At 35.8% G+C, this 23,822-nt stretch overlaps 1 protein-coding gene and 1 long non-coding RNA gene across 4 annotated transcripts in view; one reads left to right on the top strand and one right to left on the bottom strand.

Moving 5' to 3' along the window:
• Positions 1-54: 54 nt before the first annotated feature.
• LOC129145795 (uncharacterized) overlaps positions 55-23,822 on the top strand; it is a 36,112-nt gene continuing 12,344 nt past the window's right edge. The window contains exons 1-3 of the long non-coding RNA XR_008551864.1: positions 55-468; positions 784-911; positions 21,714-21,794. This is a non-coding gene — a long non-coding RNA (uncharacterized LOC129145795). The remainder of the gene's footprint in view (positions 469-783; positions 912-21,713; positions 21,795-23,822) is intronic.
• PTPRG (protein tyrosine phosphatase receptor type G) overlaps positions 18,864-23,822 on the bottom strand; it is a 671,624-nt gene continuing 666,665 nt past the window's right edge. For 2 of the 3 annotated variants that reach the window (XM_054695203.1, XM_037492051.2), the window contains one exon: positions 18,864-23,334. In XM_054695203.1, the coding sequence (XP_054551178.1) occupies positions 23,188-23,334 (147 nt within the window). In that variant the 3' untranslated portion in view covers positions 18,864-23,187. The remainder of the gene's footprint in view (positions 23,335-23,822) is intronic. The other variant, XM_054695207.1, reaches the window with a different exon arrangement.

The following is a 23,822-nucleotide window of genomic DNA, read 5'->3' as shown; positions in this document are numbered from 1 at the left end:
CTTTGCGTATGCGCGACGCCCGTGATGTCATCACGTCGCTTAAAAAGGCGGGCGGCTGGCTGGAAAGGTTGGCGGTGCCGCTTGTCCGAGAAGAGGTTACCTCAGAGCTAGTGTTGTGAACCCTGGGGAAAAGCCACTTGGGAATACGGTTTCAATGCCTTTTAAAATGGGGCCTGCGTGTGTGGAAAGCACTTCAGAGAAAGAAAGTGGTTTCTCAGCAAGCTAGAAAGTCAGGGAGCGGGGAAGCAGGGGAAGACTTTAAGTAGCCCACAGGGTAGGAATGCGCTTTGTGGTCAGTCTGTTCCACAAGACCCAAGGAGCAGCTTCCAAGCTTTCCCAGAGCAGCAAAGCCTCTGTCTGCTAGTAATTCGGGCCCTATAGGGACAATGATCATGTCTTAAGGAATTTCTGTGTCAGTTGCTGTATTTATGTGGTCTGGCTCATCTGGTCCCCATAACACCCCATGAGGTAGGTACCCCTATCCTCGTCTGACCAAGAACCAAATTTGGTCTTTTATTTAGGTGATAGCTTGAAACCAGCAGAGACTTTATTAAACTCCACATATGCACTTGGTAATAATCCCTTAGTGTCATAAAGTGCATTTTTAAACATTATACCCTATTCCCTTGAAATAAGGTGGTGAGGTAGGCACTATCCTTCCTGAGGAAGAAATGAGGTTCAAGAGAGGTAACATGGTTTTCTTGCTTAAGGTCACCGAGTTGTTAAAAGGCAAAGAGCTAGGATTGCAAACCAGGATTGTGTTTTTAATCCACCTCCCCCTAGAATATTTACATAAATCAGTTCCTTAAAGACTACTGGACCATCTGTTATGGGAAAGCTGCTGCCCTGGTTACTTACATAAACTTAACTACCTCCTCAAAGAAGCATTCCTTGAAAACCTCCATTATAAGGTAACAATTCCATCTGTGTTTTCCTCCTGCTTTATTTTGCCACAACACAGTATCATTCCACATACTTTATAATAGCTTGTTTTTTTTTTAACTAGTGACCTCCTACAATAATTTGAACTTCCTCAAAGAGCAGTTATTTTTTGTTTACTTGCTGCTGTACTCTCAACAACCAGAACTCCCTGACATATAGCTAACTGCTCAGTGATTATTTTTGAATGAAGTAATTCTCCTTATTGAAATTTCATAATTTACAAGAGCTGGGTCTTCAGATGATGGGAATTTTGATTTTGCTCTTTCATAGCCTTACTTAGTAAAGATGAAAAAAATAGATCCTTGAATGATCCTGTGTTCTAGGAATGAAATAGACTTCTTGCATGGTCACAAGACATTCTTTTGCATCTTTTATGTATGTTTACAAATAAGGATTTTTCTTAAGTTGGTAATGGGTTGTATGACATAGAGAACTGAGAGATTACACCTTACAGCATTTGTATGTTGCTCAATACAACTCTGCTTCCCTCCCTACTTGGTATAAGTTTGCATAATGACATGATTGGGAAAGATCCAGTTCTCTCAGCTTTGAGCCCAGACATTTCTTAGGTCGTTGTCTGTCTTAGCAAGGAGCTAAGGAATACTTTGGAAATTATCTTGCACTTTTTAGGAATACCTTGCACTAGGAATACCTCTTGGGCACTTTAAGGTTATCTGGATAGACTGTGGTAATTTATAGTATCCCATGAAACTACTTACTCTCTACCTAGAACTCTGGTGCAATAACTTCCCTTTTTATGATGTGGTCCATGGTTGATTCTTTCTGGAGACACCTAGATGGGAAGGAGGTATCTCTGCAGTCTGTTATCATGTGGCTTCTGTATTTATTGGGTAAATTTAGGCGCTTTCTGGAGTAAGGTACTCATGGTCTAATATTCAAATCATATTTCCCAAGCATGCTATAATTTTTTAGTGTTGTTTCAGTTATAAATTCTATACAGACACACTTGTAAACATCTGTGAGATGTAGTGATAGTTTTTGCCTAGAAGAGTCTAGAATCTGCCAGGGCTCTTATGATAAGCACAAAAAGTTATAGGATGACGGCTGACAACATAAAAATAGCTAATATTTATTGACTGCTTATTCTGTAGTAGGCATTTGTGTGAATCACCTCATGTAATACTCCTAACAAATCTATGAGCAAGAGTGTCCATATATATTTTATAGTTGAGAAAACTGAGACACAAATGATTAGAGATCACACTGATAGTAAATAAACTCCAGCTTGTTTGATGCTTATATTCTAAGAAATTGTTACATTGAGAATGTGTGATTTAAAAGTATCCTGCAGATTATGAAGAAGCTAAGGAGCACTGAGCTGAAGAATTCAGACCACATTTTGGAAGACTGAAGTGGATCTTGAAAAATGGGTGGGATTTGGAGGTCTATTTTAATCACTAGAGGTGGCAGGAGAGTGGAGCACGAAATCTTCTAAATAAAGGACGCAGCATACCTAGAAGTGTGTGTGCATGAGAATAATATGTGGGGTGAGAACCAGTAGAAAGGAACCGTTGAAAATGTTTTCTCTTCCTCTCCCCCAATCTTGAAAATTTCATTTCTGGTGTCAGAGAATTTGAAAATAGAAGTATGGCAGTAATAAAGAGAAGAGTGAGACTGGTTATTAGAGAATAGAAGTAGAGGATAGAAAAGGAAGGTTTGAAGATGAAAAAGGAAGGAGAAACTTTATAACGTAAGAAATGAAAGAATGGCAGCAGTTCTTAACAATTTCAAAGACGACAAATTACTGGTGGTGAATTCTGTTATAGTTTATATAGAAGCCATCATTGTAGATTTCCCTTGTCCTTACTCTGGATAAACATGTAAGGACTAAGAAAATAAAGAACTCATACATGAGCGGAGTTAGTTTTTCTTTCTGGGATTTGGGAAATCCCAGGTGAAATGTAGTAAAGTGGGTCCAATTGCCTTATTTCTGCTTTTCTTCATTTTGGAGAAACATGAAATTGTAATGAATTTATTTCATAGTTGTGAACTGTCCTTTTTACTGTGGAAAAATATTCTACACTCAAAATAAGTCTATACTACCCTCTGAAGTGCTTTAAATTTGTCCTTGATGGGTTTTGACTAGAGTTTACAACCAGAGAAAAGACTTCTTTGGAAGCTTTTGTCAATGAATTGGCTATTAATCTAGATCCAATCTGATAAAATTCTGCAATAGCGAAATCATTATCACAGCTGGTGCCTATTTTGTAGACATTCTTGACTGAAAGAACAAGGCCATGCTGATAAAGTGTGCTCAGTCTTACAGATTTCCAGTGAAAATTTGCATCTGTCTCCCATTTCCTTCTATGGAGAGCAAATTAAACACCTCAGTAGTTCTAAAATTTACTTGAGAAAGAATTAGGATTTTCAAATTGAAAGCATACATAATTCTTACTAAATCATTTGTTAGTGGTATAATAGTAAATATGTGTACTTTTTACCTCCCAAATTTCAGTACTTTAAAACTCAAGACCCTTTTGTCTTAATCTGTCACACTTCCACCCGTGTATAATTTGCAATGGCATTTCTTTTGCAATCCTCTTTCCTTGATTTCTCAGAGGCTTTCAATTCATTCACTAGTCTCTCTAGATCTTCTTAACTCGGGATTTTCTTGAAGTAGGAATTTTCTTTCATAGCCTTTCTGTCTGTTCTTTATTTTCTCCATAGCCCTCCCCTCCCCTTTGCTCTTCTAACCCTGTAACAACTTTATGGTTAGTCCACTATGCATAAACAATCAAGAACCTTCTTAAATGCATACTTGACTACTTGGTAAACATTGCATTCTGCCTTCCCATCTTTTTGTCCTGTTCTGCAACTGTGTCTATCAAAAACCATTTAAAACTGCTCCAGCCCTATTTTCATAGTTGTTGTTCCCTGTATGCCTCTGTTTGAAAACCTATATAATTTCCTTTGAAAAAGAAAAAGAGTTGTTGTTTACTGCATTGCAATTTTGTTTCAGGGTCTAATGATGTGTAAAAACCTATTCAGAAGATGTGGTTGTGGTTTCATGTTTAGGGCAGATAATTAAAAAAAAAAAAGCAAAACCCCAATAACATTCATTCATTTGAGAATACCATGAGAAAATGCTTTACCTAGTATTTTTTTTAACATTTTAATTTAATACATTACCTTTGCTACAGAACCATCTTATTTTCAAAGCTGATTTTTTTTTTCCCTCTTAAGTGTGCCTTTATTGCTTTTAGGTAATAACTTTCTCAAATTGAAAACTCAATGATTATGCCTATGGTTTATTCTTATAGATCTTTAAAAATTTGTATATGAATGTCATTTTTTAACATAAGGGTATTATTACAAGTATACCGATTAACTGTGTACTTGGGATTTGACTAATTTTCATAATCATAATTTTCTAAGTTTGAAAACGAAGAATCCCCGAATATCTTTGCTTTTGAGTCCACTTTTCGTGTTCTCTGGGAAGGAATACAAACAGGAGGGTGTAGCAATAGATAGAAAATCAATTCTTATGTTTTTTTATGTATTTTTCCTGAGTCTAGATGTGTGTTAGGTTTCTCTTTGGTCTGTTTATACATTCAAGAAAGCAGCATTTTAAGTAGATAATATGTGACTCACTTTGCATTCCACCTGAAGTATTAGCAGCCTGTGGAAATGTTAACAATACTTTGAAAAATTGAGTCAGCTTGTTCTTTTATAATTTTGTTGTTTGAAGAACATTTGTTTGCTATGAAATAGGGGTTAAACATGTTGGCTTATAGCCCTAAAATTTTCAAGTAGAGTAGTAGAGGGTAAAAGAAATGGATTCATTTTAACTCTAGATGGCAGTTAAACACAGCTAACAAAGACCGACTTGTTTGAAATACAGAAACACAAAGTAAACACACATTCCATTCTATCCAGTTAATTATATTCTCAAAATGATGTCTTGGACTGACATTACTAAACAAACATGTATAAAATGTAATTAGTACTCAAGTAGAATAAATAGTGTAGGCCTGTAATTGCAATTTTTTTTTTTTTGAGCTGGTAAGATGGCATACACCTGTGCAATGGTTTATACTGCTAGTGTTTTATTTTGTCATTTTTGGTAACATTTAATTCAGTGTAGTTTCCCTTGATGTACAAGTATTTACTGATAGCCATTCAGACCGTATGCCTTTGGGAGAACAATTACTTATTTAATGGCTTGAAATATTAAAAATCTAAGGAAAGCCTATTTTCATGAAGAAATGTGTTCCCTAAAGTTCACCTACAAAATTTGGCATCACTATCCATGTCTAGTGTACTTGACATTGCGTTTTACTTTACTTTGCTGTGCATTTATATTTATATATGTGAGTATTAATTTCCAATATTATTGGTTTTGGGGATACTAAAATTATGTTTCTGATAGTATTTGTAAGGGAAAGGAAAAGCTTGTCAAATCATACTTTGTTTTCATCTCATGGTCTCAGCCCTTTGGGTAGAATTTCTATTCTATAGATTTGTGGAACGCAACTATTTTTGGCTTATGATTATTGAACATTGATATAGTGTCTATCAGATAGAACAAAAAGTAAACCTAATTCATCTCATCTGTCTTATCAGGCTTAAAATAAAGGATCTTTTTAAAAATTTTAATTGCTGATTATATATGAAATAACTAAATCCTTTTGAGAGGATTTACTTGATTGACTTTTGTTTCTTGTATTTAGCATTTATGCCCTTCGTCTATTTCTAAACAGTGGATTATTGCATATAGCAGCTGGTATTCAGGGCAAGGAGCCTGCCTGTGAACACCTAGGCCATGGAGTTGTACAACTTTGTAGACCTTGTACAACTTTGTAGACCTTGTACTCAGGGAGGCCTAGGTGGTGTTGTTGCATGTCTCAGTGGGGGTGTAAAGTTGTGGTCAGCCAACTGGAAGCCAGACCGCAATTTGTATCCAGGAATTAGCATATTTGGCTTTTGAGTTGGTAGAGTTAGTGTGCAGCAGACTTTCCAAGAGATAATGATCGCAGTGGAGACAGTTCATGCACCCTCAGAGTTATTTCCCTTGACTCCAAACATTGCATAACAGGTGTTGAGTTCATAGCAGGTTCTAGATAAATGTTTGTGGAATAATAGTAAGATGGCAACTGGATACATGCTTTGTTTCTTTTTTTCTTTTCTTAAGCAACATAACAGTTCATATAACAACTGAAGTAAAAAAATATTTTAGAAAAGTTTCTATTTGAATTTTATACTGATTAATGTAATTGCTATTCATCTCCAACAGATTGTTGGCTTGATGCATAGAAAGTTGCCAGAATTTCTGATTTTTCAAGTGAAGACAGGAATTTAGATTTTCACAAGAAATCTTTTGATTTTTCAGTGTTAGCAACTATTTCCAATAAAAAAAGAACAAAAATTTTAAAACATACCAATGCACTTATAGTTTGCAACCATCAGTGTATACTACCCTTACTTTAGGCTAATTTTTAATAACATTATAAAATTAAAATCCATTATTTAAAATACTCAGTTGTTACAATCTAGCTATACCTCTTTTTGGTTACATTTATTATCTTGAAATTGGATTTTGTTTTTGTTTTTTTTTTTAAGATTTATTTATTTTTATACAAGAGCTGGGGTACAGGCCAGAGGTGTGGGGAATGAGAGAATTCACCAGGGATGGAGCGGGGAGCAGAATAGGCAGACGGACCGAAATACACTGCTGAGGGGAGCAGCGGGCGCAACAGGAGAGGTCTGCTGCACCACCATGTGGGAATCTCCCTAGCCGGCAGGGGAATCGAAGCTGCAGACAGCTTTACAGCACTGTGCTCAACCCGCTGCACCACCGGGGAGGCCCAATTTTGGGGTTCTTTTAGAAGTCTTCAGTGTCATATCCACCTATCAGTCTCTTGAGTAATATCAATGGATATCTTATCCCATTCTTTACATTTCATCCTCAAAGAATAACCTTAAATTATGTTTTGGGAGGTCCTTGCTTTAGGTACTATGTGCTTCCTGTTTTGGGTCCAAAAGTGCAAGTTCTGAAGAGATATGTGATAGCCTCTTCATTAGTTTTCATCCTACTTTGTGTCCCTTTCTATAATTTTCTCCACAGCCAGAGTGGTTTTCTTAAAACATAAATTGTAATTTGGAGTCCCTTCCTCAAACTGTTTAGTGACTTCCCATTGCCCTTAGAGGGAAAACCCAGAGTCTTACAGATCCCCCTCATTCATGATGTGCATCAAGCTCAGTACTTTCTCAAGAATGTTTGCCCTTGATATTCCCCTTACCTGGAACATGTTCTCAGAGCTTTGTCTCTCCCTATGTCAATCTCTGAGAGAATCCTTTCTTGCACGCTTTATCAAAAATAATCCCTTGTCATTTTTGGTCCTCTACCTTTGCTTTATTATATGTATGTTGCATATATATTTATGTAAAGGTTTATTGTCTTTCTCTGCCACTGCAATGTAAATTTCACAAGGGCAGGAATCTTGTCCATTTTCCTGAACGCTGTATCTTTAATGCTTAAAACAATCTCCAGTTCTGTTCTTTTGAACAGAATTGTGAATTAATGAATAAAATCTAGGCTGCCAGTGTGCTATTGAATGATACATCTCATGTTAGGAAAGGGTTGCAGAAGTAAAGCTGGGGTGATTAGCAAGATGCCATATGCTGTATCTGTCGATTTGCCCATCAATGCAGTCCATGACCCCAGTATCATTTTTTACATTTTTGGGAAATCTGTATTATGTGATAGAATTTTAAAATATGTTAAACATGTTTTGTAGGACTACAGTCATATAAATGACTTACAAATTCATGGTGTGGTTTTTGCATGTAGAGTATAGTACTGTAATAACACAAAATCTATTAGAACCTGAATCTACGCTCCAGTGCTAACATTTGAATGTCACAATGAAATCCTGGGGATGTTTTCATAATACTTCAAATTGCTATCAGGTAACTATAGATTCAGAAAAATTAGACTAAATAATTGAAAAGATTAAATAATTACATAGTACTTGTTTTTTCTTTGTATATCCTTAGTTTTTGGTAGAGTTTTTGGTAGATAAGTAATTGATTGGAGATACAACATAGAAAATGTGTTAAATTGTTATATAGGCATAGTTGAAATCAAGTTTGTCTTGGGTAATTTTTGCATAATTTTATCTTACATATGAACTTTTTATCTATTGTATAAGACAAGCTTTCATCCTTGGGAGCATAATCATGGAATATTTATTTCTCTTCTGACTTTGCTAAATATAAATAAGTTCATATAAAATTTCCACCTTGATTGAGTAAGTTTTTATCACCCTTAAGTTAAACATGTATAGAAAAAAATATATAGGAAACTCATTTTACCATCTTAGCTATAATAATAGGAATTTTAATCCAGCACTGACAGTTGCTGGAGGCAGTGTGGGGAAATGGCGAGAATGAATTAGAACACGTGGATTCTAGCTCCAGATTTACACATAAGAACTCAGTTCCATCACTGGCAAGAGAGGGAAAATATTATCTTCCATCTCTGCTTCACAGGATACTTGTGAAAGACAAATGAAATAATGCATATACAAGTGTTTTCAGAATTGATACTATGAAATGTAAGTCCATTTTTTAGTGGCATTAATGGTAAAGTAGATCTATTTTATTAGACTATCACATAGTCTGTTGTGTGCAGTAGAAGTCTTATTATAAATTGTTTAACTTGGAATGAGTTTTTATCTCATGGACTCAGGTTTCATTGATAGCAAGGTTCTGGTGCATCGTAGTTGTGATTTACTCTGTGAATATCCAGTTCATATCCTTTCCAAAGATAATATTTTCTCTCATCTGTGAAGTAACATGAGCTGAAAAGACTGATAAGCTCTAAGTTTATTTTTGCAAGTAAATAGAAGTACTTAATACTTTTATTTTAATGTGTAAATAAATGTAATTTTTTTGCAGTAAATCTTGCAATAATGTCTGTAACTTTACACATCTTTTTAAAAAATAATTAATATATTTTTACATCATTTTTCATTTTTGTACAATGTATGCATTTTCATCTTGTTTATAGTCCCCATAAAAATCCTACCACCCATTCAGCCATGAACTAGCACCATGGTCCCTTGTGCTCTTCCCACCCTTGTTTTGATCCTACTCACTTCTCTCCCTCTATATTATGTCTCTAATTAATAGTTGCCTGTTGATTTTGATTTTTACTTTATTATAATTAGTTTTTTCCCCTGATCCCTTATTTGGATCCTCTACATTCCTGCTATAAGTGAGACCATCCGGTGTTTTTCTTTTTCTTTCTGGCTTATTTCACTGAGCATGATCCTTCCACCTCCATCCATGTTGCTGCAAATGGCATGAGTTTATCTTTTTTGATTGCTGAGTAATATTCCATTGTGTATATGTACCACATCTTCTTGATCCAGTCATCTATTTTTTTGGGCATTTGATTGTTTCCATAGCTTACCTATTGTAAATAGTGCTGCAATAAACATTGGGGTGCAGGCGTCCTTTTGAATTAATGTTTTTGTGTCCTTTGGGTAGATCCCTAGGAGTGGAATTGCTAGATTATATGGAAGCTCCATTTTTGGCAGATTGAAGAACCTCCACACAGCTTTCCATAGTTGTACCAGTTTGCCCTCCTACCAGCAGTATAGGAGAGTTCTTTTTTCTCCACATCCTCGTCATCATTTGTTGTTGCTAGTTTTTTTTAATATGAGCCATTCTCACTGGTGTAAGATGGTATCTCATTGTGGTTTTGATTTGCATTTCCCTGATTACAAGTGATGTTAAACATTTTTTCATCTGCCTGTTGGCCATCTGCATTTCCTCTTTGGAGAAGTTTCTTTTTAGCTCTTCTGCCCATTTTTTTTGACTGGGTTATGTAACTTTACACTTCTATTAGGTTTTTGAACGAATTTTGCCATGCTTTTTAGACTTAAAATCCTGGGTCTTCAATTTTTTCCTGGAATTTATAAAAATTCTCAGGTCACTAATAAACAATCTAAACTTAACTTAAATTTTGAAATGTTTTAAATTTTACAGAATAAAGTTTCTTGAAAGTAGAGTTAAAATCTATTGACTTTGAGGTGTTTCTTTAAATCACACTATTCCTCAAAGTATGGAAAGCATTTAGTTTTTCTGACTTACAGTTTAGAAGAGCTATATTTGTATTTAAATTTTGCAGTCACTTAGGGGAACTTTAAGTAGAGTGAACTGTATCTAAACTCTGTGTAAGAAAAGTCTCATCTATCTTTGAGAAGAGATAGTTCAATTTTCCTGTATTCTTCCTGAAAACTAATTCAGATTGTCTTGTAGTCTTATTTTGGCAGTAACATTATGTAACATCATTAATATATTTACATCTGCAGTGGCTCTTACTTTAGGCAAAGTAAAATCCAAACTTGTTAGCTTGATATTTATAGTGGTATAGAAACCATCCTCCTTTTTCAAATTCATCTCATTTTTTAAGATGAAAAATTTGTTTATGCAACTTTCCCCAACATTCCCATTACACAGAATGTCCTTACTTAAGTATTTTGCTTCTTAAAATTTACCAACTGTTGAAGGTTCAGCTGAAATATTTCCTTCTTGTTCTTTTTCTCTGAACTTTGACACATTTAATACTACTCATTTGAGACTTAATCACAAACTGTCTTTTATTGCTATTTAATTTTTCAGGTCTGTATTTATTGTGTGCGTATAGTGATAATATATCCTTTTACACCATTTCTATCTTTTATGGAGCTTATAATATATAAAGATAGGCATATAAGACATGTTCAATAAATGTTAAAACCATTATAATTGTTTTCTTTATTATTGTAGATCTTGGTAGGAAGTTTGACTTAAAGATTAAGTCCATCTTTAAATGTTAATTCTACTCTTAGAAATTAGAGCATATACTCTCTCTGAACGTGGGTGCTCTTCATGTAGGACATTATCTCACTTTGGAAAATGTCTGATAAGTGTTGAAAAATCATTCGGGAAGATGAGCCATTTTTAGTAATCATGCCTTCTCTTTATACAGCTCTCAGCCACTAAAGCCCCCACCTGACATGGTAATAATGGAGGTTATCAGCTTATAATGTTAAAGGGTCACCACTCTATCCAAAGCTTTTGGAGGTGTGCTTGGCCGTTTTATCTTTTAGTGCTGGTTTCTCCCTACAGCGCATCATGTGTCTCATTCTTCACCACCACTTCTAACTTCTCAGAAACAAATCCTGCTTTTAGCAAAATAAAGAATAGATTTAGGAACCTTTGTAGTAAGAGTTTAAAAACCAAGTGTTTCACCTTATTATTAAAAGTGACAGGTTAACTGGAAAGTTTCCAGGAGAAAGTCTTCATTTGGGCATTGGGTAGTTGTGAAGGGAAGGACATTTCCAAGTGAGGGGGATGACGGGTAAATAGCGAAGTGACTTTGGATTAGTGAGTGAATAGACTGGACATGGCTAGAAGAGAGATGTGAGTTGAAGAGAAGAAACGTAATATGGTAATGGTAAAGTTCTGTTAAAAAAAAAAGTTTATATCTTTGAAACTAAAAGTTGACATTTAATGTAATTGAGAAAGAGAACTATTGAATATTCCAAGAAGGATCGACAAGATTAAGTTGGTTGTTTTTTAAAAGCCATATTAATGTCAGAGCTTTGTTCTTGCATCCTCTAAAATTAATCTGTTCTCTCTAATGTTTCTTCTTTCATCTTCTGGAATTCCAATTATACATATATTGTTTACTATCGTCCACAGCATTTTTTGAGTATCATCATTAAGCATATTATCCCTTTTGCTTCATAGCTCATGGGACTTGCATGTGGCCTACATGATGCAAACTCAACAGTGTATTTTGATTTTTTTTTTCAGAGTCTCTGCCCAAATTTTTTTCCTTTCTCGAAGACACACTAGTTACTCACTAATAAATGACTTAATCTCGGCTACTTGCTTCCTCTTTCTCTTGCTGCATAATGTGGATGAGAATCAGTGTAGTTTTCTGTGGTTGATTGTTGTCTTTAGCAAAGCAACATGAACTTATTTTAATGGCAAAAGATAAGTATGATAATATAATAGTACTCCCTTGGCTAATTTTAGCTCAGTGCTTGCTCCGTAATTTTACATAAGGACTGTACTAACCTTCTAAGCTTTTCCCTAAGCAAAATACATTAACAGCTCCTAATTAGACTATCAATCTTATTTGGAAAACATCACCAGGAAAACATATCTATACTGAGTGTTCACTATTGTTTAGAAAATAAAGAGCCTGTAAGAGTGTAAATCAAAATAGAAAATATATTTTACCTGTGGGCATAACTCATTTTGGAAGAATAACCTTATGTTCGCGAGATAAGGAATTCTGGGTTGACAGGTTTTTTTCTTTTGAAGACTTTGTCACTCTCTTGTCTTATGGCTTACATTGGTTTTGACAAGAAGCCCGCTTTGGTTATTATCTTCCCTTTAGGTAATCTGTGTGTGTGTTATTTTTCTTTATCTTTGGTTTTCAGAAATTTGAATACGATGTGCCTACTTGTGGATTGGTGTGTGTTCGTTCTTGTTCATGTTCTCTAAGTCAATTGCATCTGTGGTGTGGTGTCACTAATACTGGAAAATCTGTTCTCTCTAATGTTTCTTCTTTCATCTTCTGGAATTCCAATTATACATATATTGTTTACTATCGTCCACAGCATTTGGATTCTCTGTATTGATTTTCTTCAGTCTTTCTCTGTGCATCTCATTTTGGGTGGTATCTATTGGCCTGTCTTCAAGTCCACTGATTCTAATAAATGTATTACATTGTGGTTTTATCTTATATTTACTTAGTGACAAATAACATCGATCATCTTTTTATATGCTCACTTGCCATCTGTGTATTTTCTTTTAAAAAAAAGATTTATTTATTATTTATACAGGCACTGGGTACAGTCAGAAGCGTGGGAGGGTGAGAGAATTGACTAGAGCCAGAGCGGGGAGCAGAGCAGACAGAAGGACCGAAGCACACTGCTGAGGGAAGCAGCGGGCGGCAGGAGAGGTCTGCGTGCCATGTGGGACCCTCCTCTGGTGGCCAGGGAGCAGCCGGGGATCGAACTGGCGTTGCAGAGACTGCGGGCAGCTTCGCAACCCAGCGTTCAACCGCTGCGCCACCGGGGAGGCCCATCTGTGTATTTTCTTTGGTTGATTATTCAGCTGTTTTCCCTGTGTTTTTTGGACTGTTTCTTCTTATTAAATGCCAATAAAAAGAAATCAATAAGTTTAAGATAAATAAGAGACAAGGTTTTAACTACCTGAGTCATGCTATTGCTACTTATAGTTGAAGACTGAGGAAGAAGTAGGTTAGGGGGAAAATCAGAGCTGCACTTTTATCATTTTGAATGTAGGATCTTCATTATGCAGGTGGAGACATACAAATAGAGTTGTTAAATATCCATTTGGCTCTTAATCTGGAGTTCAGGGACTAGGTTGAGAATAGTGTGTGTGTACACACATGTACATACATACATACATAGTGATAGTTGTTGGCATATGGAAAATACTTAATTTCACAAGATTGGATGGAATTACCTGGACATACTATATAAATTGAGGGGAAAGGGGCTACTGTGACAGCACTCTGGGGCATGCCAACATGTAGAGGGTGAGGATGAGTTGTTTATCCAGGTATCTTTTTTTTTTTTTTAAAGATTTATTTAGTTATTTGTTTATACAAGCACTGGGTACAGTCAGAAGCGCGGGAGGGTGAGAGAATTCACCAGAGCCAGAGCAGGGAGCAGAACAGGCAGACTGACAAAATACACTGCTGAGGGGAGCAGCGGGCGGCAGGAGAGGTCTGTGCGCCATGTGGGACCCTCGCTGGCTGCCGGGGATTGAACTGGCGCTGCAGAGGTCGCAACCCAGCGCTCAACCGCTGTGCCACCGGGGAGGCCCCAGGTATTGTTTTTTAACAGGAATTGAGGTAGGAGAAAAATCCTACCTTCAAATCCGAGTAATTTTCATTCTGAAAAAAAAAAAAAAACTTAAGGTGAGATCATCTCTAAGATGTAGTTCTAAGGGCCTTTTTACCAGTGAGGTAAAAAGTGTCACAAAGTCACAGAAGCAAAGAGATGTTTCAATTTCTAAACTTTTGTATCTTTGCTCAGTAAATAGGTCTGTCCACTTAATCATACCCCATTATTCTCTATCCCCCTCTGATTTATTTTTATTTTCCGTGGTTCTTATATTAAATATGTACTTGTTGCCTATCCATTGTAAGGTCCATGAAGTCAAGGACTTTATTTTGTCAACTACTTTATTCCTGAGACCTAGAATACCCTGGTATGTAGTTGCTGTGTAAATATTGAGTGTTGAAAGAAGAGAGTGGTGTGGTCAAATCCTAAGAAATTAGTGGAGATAAGGGTAGAGAACATGGTATTTGGAGAATTTGGTAAGAGCTGTGGGATGATGAGAATGGAGCTCAAGTTTACATAGGTTAAGAGAATAGAAGAAAGAAAAAAAAAAAAGAGAATAGAAGAAAGGAATGGATCTTGTGATGTATAGACAGCTCTCTCAAGATATTTTATATTCAGAGTTAGACAAAGGAGTCTTGGCATCAAGATAAGGCCTTTTTAAGTTGGTGCTAATATAACATATACGTATATCAAAATGTTTGCCTCAGTAGAGAAAGTATCGGATTCAAGTGAGAGGAGGGTTAACTAAACAAGTGATGTCCTTGAAAGGACAGGAAGGGATGGGCTGCATACAAATAATGAAAGATGGTAGCGCTGGCCTTGTACAGGGGCAAGGACACTTCTGCTGTAATAAGGGAGAGGGGAGATCGTGAAATTACGGATGCAGACGTTTGACATTATTATGATAGGACCGCCTTCATTTCTTAAGGTTCCCTATGCAAACACCTTACGCAGTTGCCAGTGAAGGTATCATAATATACCATAAATTTCTGAAGACTTTATTTCTATTTGGAGTGTGTGTGTGTGTGTGTGTGTATATGCAAGGTCATGCCTTGTATTTGGTTTATGTTTTATATATTTTTTTATTTTTTTAATTTTATTTATTTTTTTTAAGAGGCATGTATTTTTATTTATTTATTTGTTTATTTATTTGTTTAAATACAAGCACTGGGTACAGTCAGAAGCGTGGGAGGGTGAGAGAATTCACCAGAGCCAGAGCGGGGAGCAGAGCAGGCAGAAGGACCGAAGTACACTGCTGAGGGGAGCAGCGGGCAGGACAGAAGTGGTCTGTTGCACCATGTGGGTTAGCTCCCTGGCCAGGGATTGAACTTGTGCCACAGTGGCTGGCTATAGCTTGATAGTGCTTAGACTTTAACCCCTGCACCAGTAGGGAGGCCCTCTGAGGCACACCTTTCTCTAGAGACACGGGTTATGAATCTACCTACAACACAGTTGAACAGTAAATACAAGAGAGAGGTGGGGTTAGCCTCTGCAGCATTTTATAAGTTTTCCTCAGTGCTGTTTGAGATTTAAGAGGTTGTTTAGGTACAAATGTTTTTGAGAATAGCTAGGAATTTCATTTTTAAAAACAAAGTTTGGTTTTGGAACTATGTAACTTGATAATTAGGTACCCATATGAGGCATTTAAGAAATAAGTGGCGCACTGGTGGCGCAAGGGCTTAAGTTGCAGCACTGTGAAGCTAGCCACAGCCACTGCAACACGAGCTCCCTTCAGCAGTGTATTTCAGTCAGTCTGGCTGTTCTGTTCCCCACTCTGTCTCTGGTGAATCCTTTCACTCCCTGCACCTCTGGCCTGTACCTCAGTTCTTCTGTGCATAAAGAAAGAAATCTTAAAAATAATAAGATAAAGAAGGACAATAGAAAATGCCTTGTCTAGTAGAGAATATTTGATTATTATACCAATTATATGTTTATAATATGTATTACCATATTATTATACAGTTAAAGCTTAAATATAAAGAATTCTGTGCATTCTGTTGGGGCACAAAAGCCAGTTGAAATATTCCTAAATAATGCGAGTTTATCCCACCCCCCTCCAATGTCTCAATTTAGCAATGAATATATTTAGTAAGATCATTTTAAGTTTACATGATTATTTTACATCTTTTCATGAAGAAATGTGTTATACCTTGTATCCTATTATAAGGACCCACCCCATATTTTTAAATTTTATTTTATTTTTAAAGATTTATTTATGCATACAGGAACTGGGGTACAGGCCAGAGGTGCAGGGGGTGAGAGGATTCACCAAAGACAGAGTGAGGGGTGGAACTGAGGCAGGAGAGGTCTGCTGCACCATGTAGGTCACCTCCCTGACAGGGGATTGAACTCCTGCTGCAGTAGCTGCGGACTGCTTCAGAGTACTGATGCTTAGCCCCTTATGCCACCAGGGAGGCCGCTCATCCCATATTTTTAAAATGATTGATTTTGTTTATTAGTCATGAAAATGTTAAATTTTGGAATTTATATTTTAATTTTTAAAACTCCAAGAGTTTAAAACAATCATGATTTAGTCAAATTTCTTCCTTCTACAATCAATGAAACTTTGGCAGAGGAAACAGAAGTTTATATAGTGAAGTACTATGAAATAATCTACTCAATGGGCTTTAGGAATTTACAATAGTATGATATGTTTCTAATTTATGGCCACTTCTTTGGGGTGTAATAGTGACTGACTGAAGAGGTCAAGCGGGTCTGGGTGAAGGAAAGTGATGGTTGATAATGATGGTGATCTATAAGCTGATACTAGTTGACTGTTCTGAGAGCTTTGCATGTATCATCTCCTTTACTCCTGAAAGCTACTCCATGAGGCAAACACTAGTTTTTCTGTTTTGCAAATGAGGAAAAGAGAAGCAAAGGAACTTGCCTCCAATCACTGTTAGTACGTGGCAGAATTGACTGGAACCTTTGACTTTTGACTTCATAGTCTTGTTCTTAAAAGTTTTCCCTCTGGAAAAATGATTTCTCAGTTCCAGTAATAAATTTAATATAGAATAAGCAGAACCTGGTTGCAGGTTTTACTTGTTTGTTCACATAGATACACAATTGCCTTTTTTTCTCTTTCACTCAAAACCATCTTTACTACAGAGCAAAATAAATATTTTTAAATAAATTCCAGAACTGATTTTTCAGGTTAAATGGTACTCTTTGCCTTACCTGACTTGAAATACTTCTGTTGCCAGCTTTACATTCTCTAGAGTGTAACTAACATGTGGTCATTCAGCAGATGCTTACACAGTAAATTCTAACAGAATGTTAAAGACATTGCAAATTTTGAATGTCCTCCATGCTTTGCAAGGCCCAATGGATATTGCTACAAAGCCAGACTTCACACTTTGCAGAAACTGGGTGGGAGAGAATTAGTTTATGGGCTAGTAACTATGAAAGTCAAATGATTTGAAGTCACCACAACATAGTTAAAATTTGGCAATTTTTGAGCAACTTAATATAATTATTATTATAAACTGTTGGTCTAATTAGATTCCAAACTTCATAATCTGCCAAACTTTATAATCACAAAAGCCAGTTTTAACCTCACTAGTTCCCAACTTTTATTCCCATATCCTAGTGCCTTTATGTCATTTCTCTAATACAAGAAGAAATATAAAGTCAATGTCTTTATGTCTCTGAATTCAGGCATGGTTAGTGGTGATTTGTTTTGAAATCACAGTTCTTAACATTCTATTCAATAAATTACACTCTGAATGTAATTTCGGATGAAATGTCTTTCTGTACTCATTTCTTTGTTATTCTTTAGCAGAAATTAAGATTCCCTATGTAGATGTATTCCTGGACAGTAAAAGCCATGGAGTAGAGAATTGATTTAATTATTTTGATCAGTCACAACTGCTGCTTCATTGAACCATGTTGGATGGATTTAGAAGTAGTTAAGAATAGGGGAGGTCCCCATTGCCACAAGCTGGCTCTCTGAAATTTTAGTGAAGGAAGAGTGATACATAAATACTTCTACTGTTGCTCTTGGTTATTAGTTTACCAGCCTGAGATGGAAGATAGTCCCAAAATTCTTAAGCATCTGATTATAGGATCCAGGCAAGTTATTTAAATAATTGACAATGAACAGCGTAAGTGGGTGTTTGTGTCACCCACAGTATCTAACTTGATATTACCATGTAAGACTATGAGCCCACATTTTTGAAAGGAGTTTGAAACTTTAGTATAAAAGTCACTTTTTAGATATTGGTAGCGAATATGAACTTAAGAAATTATGGGCCAAATAAAATATATCTATGGACTGAATATGATCTACAGGCCAAAGATATCTGGTGGATGTTCTCTGTGATACATCGTTGAGAGTAATTTGAGGGAAGACTAGGCTTATATCATCAGAGGTTCACTCTGTTTTGCCCTCACTGGTCTTTCTTCTATTAATAGATACCACAGGAAAAAAGTAAGTAAGTTGTTTCTGAAATTCCAAGTAGGGAGGATGGTTTATCTTTTCTTTACTTCTGTGGAAAGCATTGCGGCTCTGGTAGTAAGAGTTGAATTCCTAATGTGGGCCCACTTAAAGTTCAGAGAGAATGGCGGATGAAAGCTGCCAAATTTGGTGCCCCAAGTGGGAAATATTAAAATTCATATATAATGGAAGCCATTGTACTGATCCTGTGTGTTTCATAGACTCTTCAACAGTCTTGCCAGGATGTCACTTTCATTCTTACACATTAAATATTTAGAGGGAGAATTTGCTACAAATTTAGTTGAATAGTAATTCTGCTTATAACTTAGCAGTAGCTTCATAAAGCAAATCAAGGGTGATTCAATAAATAAGTAAAAGTTTGTTTACTCTTTAAAGGTGGAAGAATTCAGAATATACTACTTTTTGGGAGCTGTCTGCCTAAAAATGACTCCTCTAACACTCATTTATCTCCCATGAAAACTGGATATAATTTAGTGGGTATTTATGTGCTTTGTTAAGGGAGATTAGTAACCTAAGATTTTATTGACTGTAGATATTTTCATAGAAATGTTCAGCACTAATGAATACATCAAAAACCATACTTTATTTTATGTATAGCAATACAATTTACATATTAAATAACACTATAATAGAATGATTTGATATAGTTTAAACAGAAGAAAAAAGGGAAAAATTTCAGGTTACAAAACCCCTCCCCTGGAACAAATTAAAAAAACCACTTTTTTCCAAATGGGTCAATGCAATGAATGTATTCAGTGACTAATTATGTCTAATTTCTATTGCACAAATGGTCAATGGAATTAAAAAGGAAAACCCAACTTTCACAATCACTGCCTCAAGGAAATAACACAATTTGGATTCTTTTGGAATGCAAAGATGGTTCTTGCTACTTCAATACACGTAAAGTTGAATTCACATATCCACCACCAAAAGAAAAAAAAAATCCACCCAAAAAACAAAAAACTATGACGAAGTTGAAACTAGAAAAAAATTAGCTTTATATGAAAATATAAAATTCTATGATTATATACCATAGATACAAAGTTCCCAGAAGATGCTTATCCAAGCAACAAAATATTTACAGTTTTAGTGATTTTAGCTATTTCAAAATGAAGGGAAAAAACACGAATCATCATGAAGGCTGAATTTTTTTTTTTTTTTAAGAAACAATGACTGCTTACTAGTTTCAAATGTCCTAACAAAAAAAGGAGTCACTACCCCAAATGTTGGAGAGTTGCAACATTTTATAAAATCGACTGTCTCCTTTTCTGGAGATGTTTATTTCTTAAAACTCAAGATATTTTTCTTGAAATTAATTATCCTCTGTAGAAAATGTTTCCCTTTGCAAATATTTAACAAAAATACTAAAAACAGTTTAACAGCTAAGACAAAGTAGAGGCCAAAAATCATTAATTACAATCCTTCCTATTTGTAGCATGCCTTCTTTCTAGAGATAAGTGAAGCCAATATTGTATGTTAAATGGCAACTGAGGGAAAGTGCAAAGGGGTAAGTGAAATTAGTTATTAAAAAAAAAGCAGGCATTTTCCCTTCATATAAAAATTCACTGGCACCATTTAAACATAAACCTTGGAACATAGGCATTGAAAATGCACTTTCCAGTATAACTGCTAAATTCTTAAGACAAACTACATTTTTGATTGTTATTTCTTAAATTATGAGTTTGGGTTTCTTTTATTTATTTATTTTTTTGCTTAGAATTAGTAATATGTATCTTTGGTAAATTGGTATTTATATCTTAATTTTTAAATATAGTATATATGCATTTAAGAAAAAATTTGTAACAAGGCAGTTGTGCTGTGTCATTATAAAATAATTAAGGTTATTTGTTGATTTCAATATGTCACTCTGGGCTAAAAGCTCCAATAGCCAGACCTTGAATGCCTTAACTTTCTCTGACTTTGCAGAATGGTTCAACTTGAAATGGACTCTAACAGCTCCAAGACATAAAATTTAGGAAAACCAATTCAATTTTCTTCTCGAAACTCAGAAGCTCACTTATTTATATATATGTAACATAAAATGAGATTGTGACTTTTGGATGGAAGAGTTCTAATGGCAACGAATGTCTTTTCTCTGATATCCAGCCTGGCTGCTGGTCTGATCATTACAATTCATTGTTGTATGTGTATTCTGTTTACCTAGAGCTAATTTTATACATTCCCCAAAGCTTATTTTATAAAATAGTACAAATTAATTTGCAGTAGCTATTTTCTTTCCCCCTGAGTGCACATACTAGTAATAACCTTGTTATAGAGTTAAGCAATGTGCTTTGGTCTCAAAGAAATACCATCTTTGAAACTCTTTGCCTCTGGAAAGATGCAAGCGTATTTTTGCCAATAACAAGTGAGGAGTAATAGTGATGATCTACTCTGGTGAGTGAGAAATTGCTGAATACACTGTCCTCAGTAATGTAGATTTGGACTGTTTTGGCAAGATGGGCAAATAGCAATCACTCATAGTTCAGTGGGTCAGGATTTGTAGACTTTGGTTAAAGTCCACTGTAGACACACGGTTGCTCACAGAGAACTAAACCGTCTTTGTAATGTTTCTGTTCTGTTTACTAACCTTTCTTGTATCATGGTACTGATACCCCTGTGGGAGATAATCACAGAATGGTTGGAGGGTGTGCATTTCCATAAACTGAGCCCTCTGTAAATAGCACAGAAGGAAATACTTGTTATGTATCTTCTAACTGGTGTTTGCTTTTACAAGAAACATTACTGAGGGACCATGAACTTCAACTCGAACATTACTTCTGAAAGTAGAGTCCACTGTGCCATCTACTGAAGTTAGCTCATATCAATACTCTGTTCAACTAAAGCAATCCACTTAGTTGAGTAAAATGACCTAGCTCTTGCCATGATCTGAAACCTCCTCCTTCCTGATCTCCTTAGCTTCCTGACAGTTGTAGTATTTTTATTCAAGTTTTTTTTTTTAAGTGTTAGGAAGAACTTCCTTGTGTCACCTCTGTTGATAGCAGAGGGGCTGACAACATACTTGTCATCTAGCACATACAACTTAGCAAACTTGCACATCTTTTCTAAAGCTTAGCCTACATGGCTTGTGAAAAGTGAGGGATTCTGTGTTGCTGAATCTATGTGATGAAAAGATGAGATTAACTCTAGTAAGTCATGTTGTTCATGAATGCTCCATTGACTTGGCTTATGTGTTGAAACCCCTGGACTTGGCTTATAGCCTCTCTCCTTAGCAGCTCTGGTCCTTCAGCACCACTCTGAGAACTTTATAAAAAGCCATTTCAAGATAAATACAACATCAGTGCTGCTAACCTTTAGTGTTGTAACACCTACCCAGAGAGTATGAGAGTAGCCAGTGTGGACATTTTGGTGGAGTTTATTAATACCAAAAAATAAACAAAACCTCTTCTTAACAGGTCCAGTTCTGGTGGTGATGAGCAGAAGAACTGACAAGTTGTCCTTCGAAAGCAAATATGCAATAGAAGAGAGCAGTCTCAGTAAGTAGATTATTTTTCTAAGTAAACTGAAATTTCTTGAGTGTTTATAATTTTCCCATTATGTACTGCAGGGTAACTCTTGCTTCAGAGGGTAAACCAAATAACTTTCTTGGATCCTGTGTAATTATCAGCCTCTTTTACTGAAGTCTATTTGTCTCTCACATCAAGTAATACAAAAGCACATAGTCATTTCCCTCTTTTTTAAAAAAACTACTTGAAAATGTCAGTGTCTCCTTTCATTCAGGATTCTAATTTTTCTCTTTCCAAATCATATTTGTCCATGTGTGGGAGTTTAAGTAGTCCCAAGACTTTTGCTAAAACAGTATTTCAGTTGTGCTAGTACAGTGTATGTAATTGAGATTTATCATGAAACATTTGGCAAAAAAGGAAAGAAAAGAATGTTATATAGGTAGTTGTTTTTTTAAATTAGCTTGCTGTATGAGTAGTAGGGATATTTTAGAAGACTAGTTTGAAAACTACACACCTGTGGAAATTTTTATTTTTTCCACCTGTTGTGAGGTATGGTATTAAAGCCAAGAAGCATTAATGGAGAGTCACTAAAGGGTTTCTTTCATAACTGAGTCTTATAAAATATTGCCATCTCTCTTGTAAAAGATAGCCCTGATTTTGGGGTATAGCTATTTCATAGAGTCACAATGGAAATAACACACACTCTCCACATAGCTACTGTGAAAACCGTAATACAGAGATAGCCTTTATTTTGACACAATTGGGCATTAATTTAGCTATGAATATAATTTTGTAGCTAATAAGTGATGTTCAAAGGAAGCAAATCTGCAGCTTTCTAATTTCTTAACGGGTTTCTTCCATCATAAATGGAACTGTTTCAAGGCCATGTGGTTGATAGACCCTCTGAGTAGCTCCTGATAACCTGCTATTCTTGAAAATAATGTTCAGCCACTCTATTAAAATACAGAACACATACAGTATTGACTAGTGCCTAAAAAAACAGGACTGAGAAAAGTACAGCACTGCCTGCTCATAGAATGCAACTGCTTAGCAATAATAATAACAACAAAATCAAGATTCACTGTCATAACCAAGACCTTCACTGTATTGAACTAAAAAGTAGCATGTATGTTGTCATGGAATGTCACATCAGGGTTTTGCTTTAGTATTAGATTATAGGCAGTAACACTGATCATATAGTGCAAACTAGGTCAAACTGTTTCACTGTGTGAAATGAACAGAGGTGCAAATGCTCAGTAGGATACCATTAAGACATAAAATGGCAAAAAATAAATATCAAAACTTTTATCAGTGTAAAAAAGTAACTGGGTTATTGTATAACCTAGAGTCTGGCAAAAAAGGCCTCAAAAAAGTTCTCAGTCTTCAGAAGTTTTACAAATTAAGTGCCCTTTTACTAGTCCAATCACACTAGAGATTCCATGCTCTCGGCGGGGTCCGATTCATCTGCAATCAGAACAGCACCATTTTTGTCCACGGTCATGGGGCCATTGCCATTTTCCTTAGTGCTGACCAAGCTGAGCATTGCTTTATAGACAAACTGGTATTGTTCCTGAAAGACAAGAAGAAGACAGTTTGAACCAAAGAACAGCTTCGGCATTCCTTCTAAGGTAAGATACAGTGATTAAAAATATAATTATGAAAAACATACCACAGATAGAATATACGCTTATGCTAAGAAACTTGTAAACTATCACTTGACGCCTTTTAATCAAGCCCTACAGCTTTGTGTTCTTTCGGTTTCTGTTAGCTTGCCACGAACTCTCAATGTTGACAGTTGATTAAGAAAACAGAATATCCTTATAACCAGGAAAGACTATGCTATAGAAAGTGGCATGTATCAGCCTTAGCACAGCTGCATTTTGGGTCAGGTGATGGCTCACTGTGGAGGGCTGTCTCACAAGCTGTGGGAAGGTTAGCGGTGTCTCTGCACTCTACTCACTTGATGCCAGACCATCTGTCTCAGCCCCTAGTTGTAACAAACAAAAACATCTCTGGGCATTGTCAGACATCCCAGCTGAATTTCCACTGATGTTGAAC

Source organism: Talpa occidentalis, unplaced genomic scaffold, assembly GCF_014898055.3.
Source record: "Talpa occidentalis isolate TD23 unplaced genomic scaffold, MPIMG_talOcc4v2.1 talOcc4.10, whole genome shotgun sequence".
Taxonomy (NCBI): domain Eukaryota; kingdom Metazoa; phylum Chordata; class Mammalia; order Eulipotyphla; family Talpidae; genus Talpa; species Talpa occidentalis.
The sequence above is the reverse complement of the archived record's forward strand: the minus strand, read 5'-3'. Positions and strand labels throughout refer to the sequence as shown.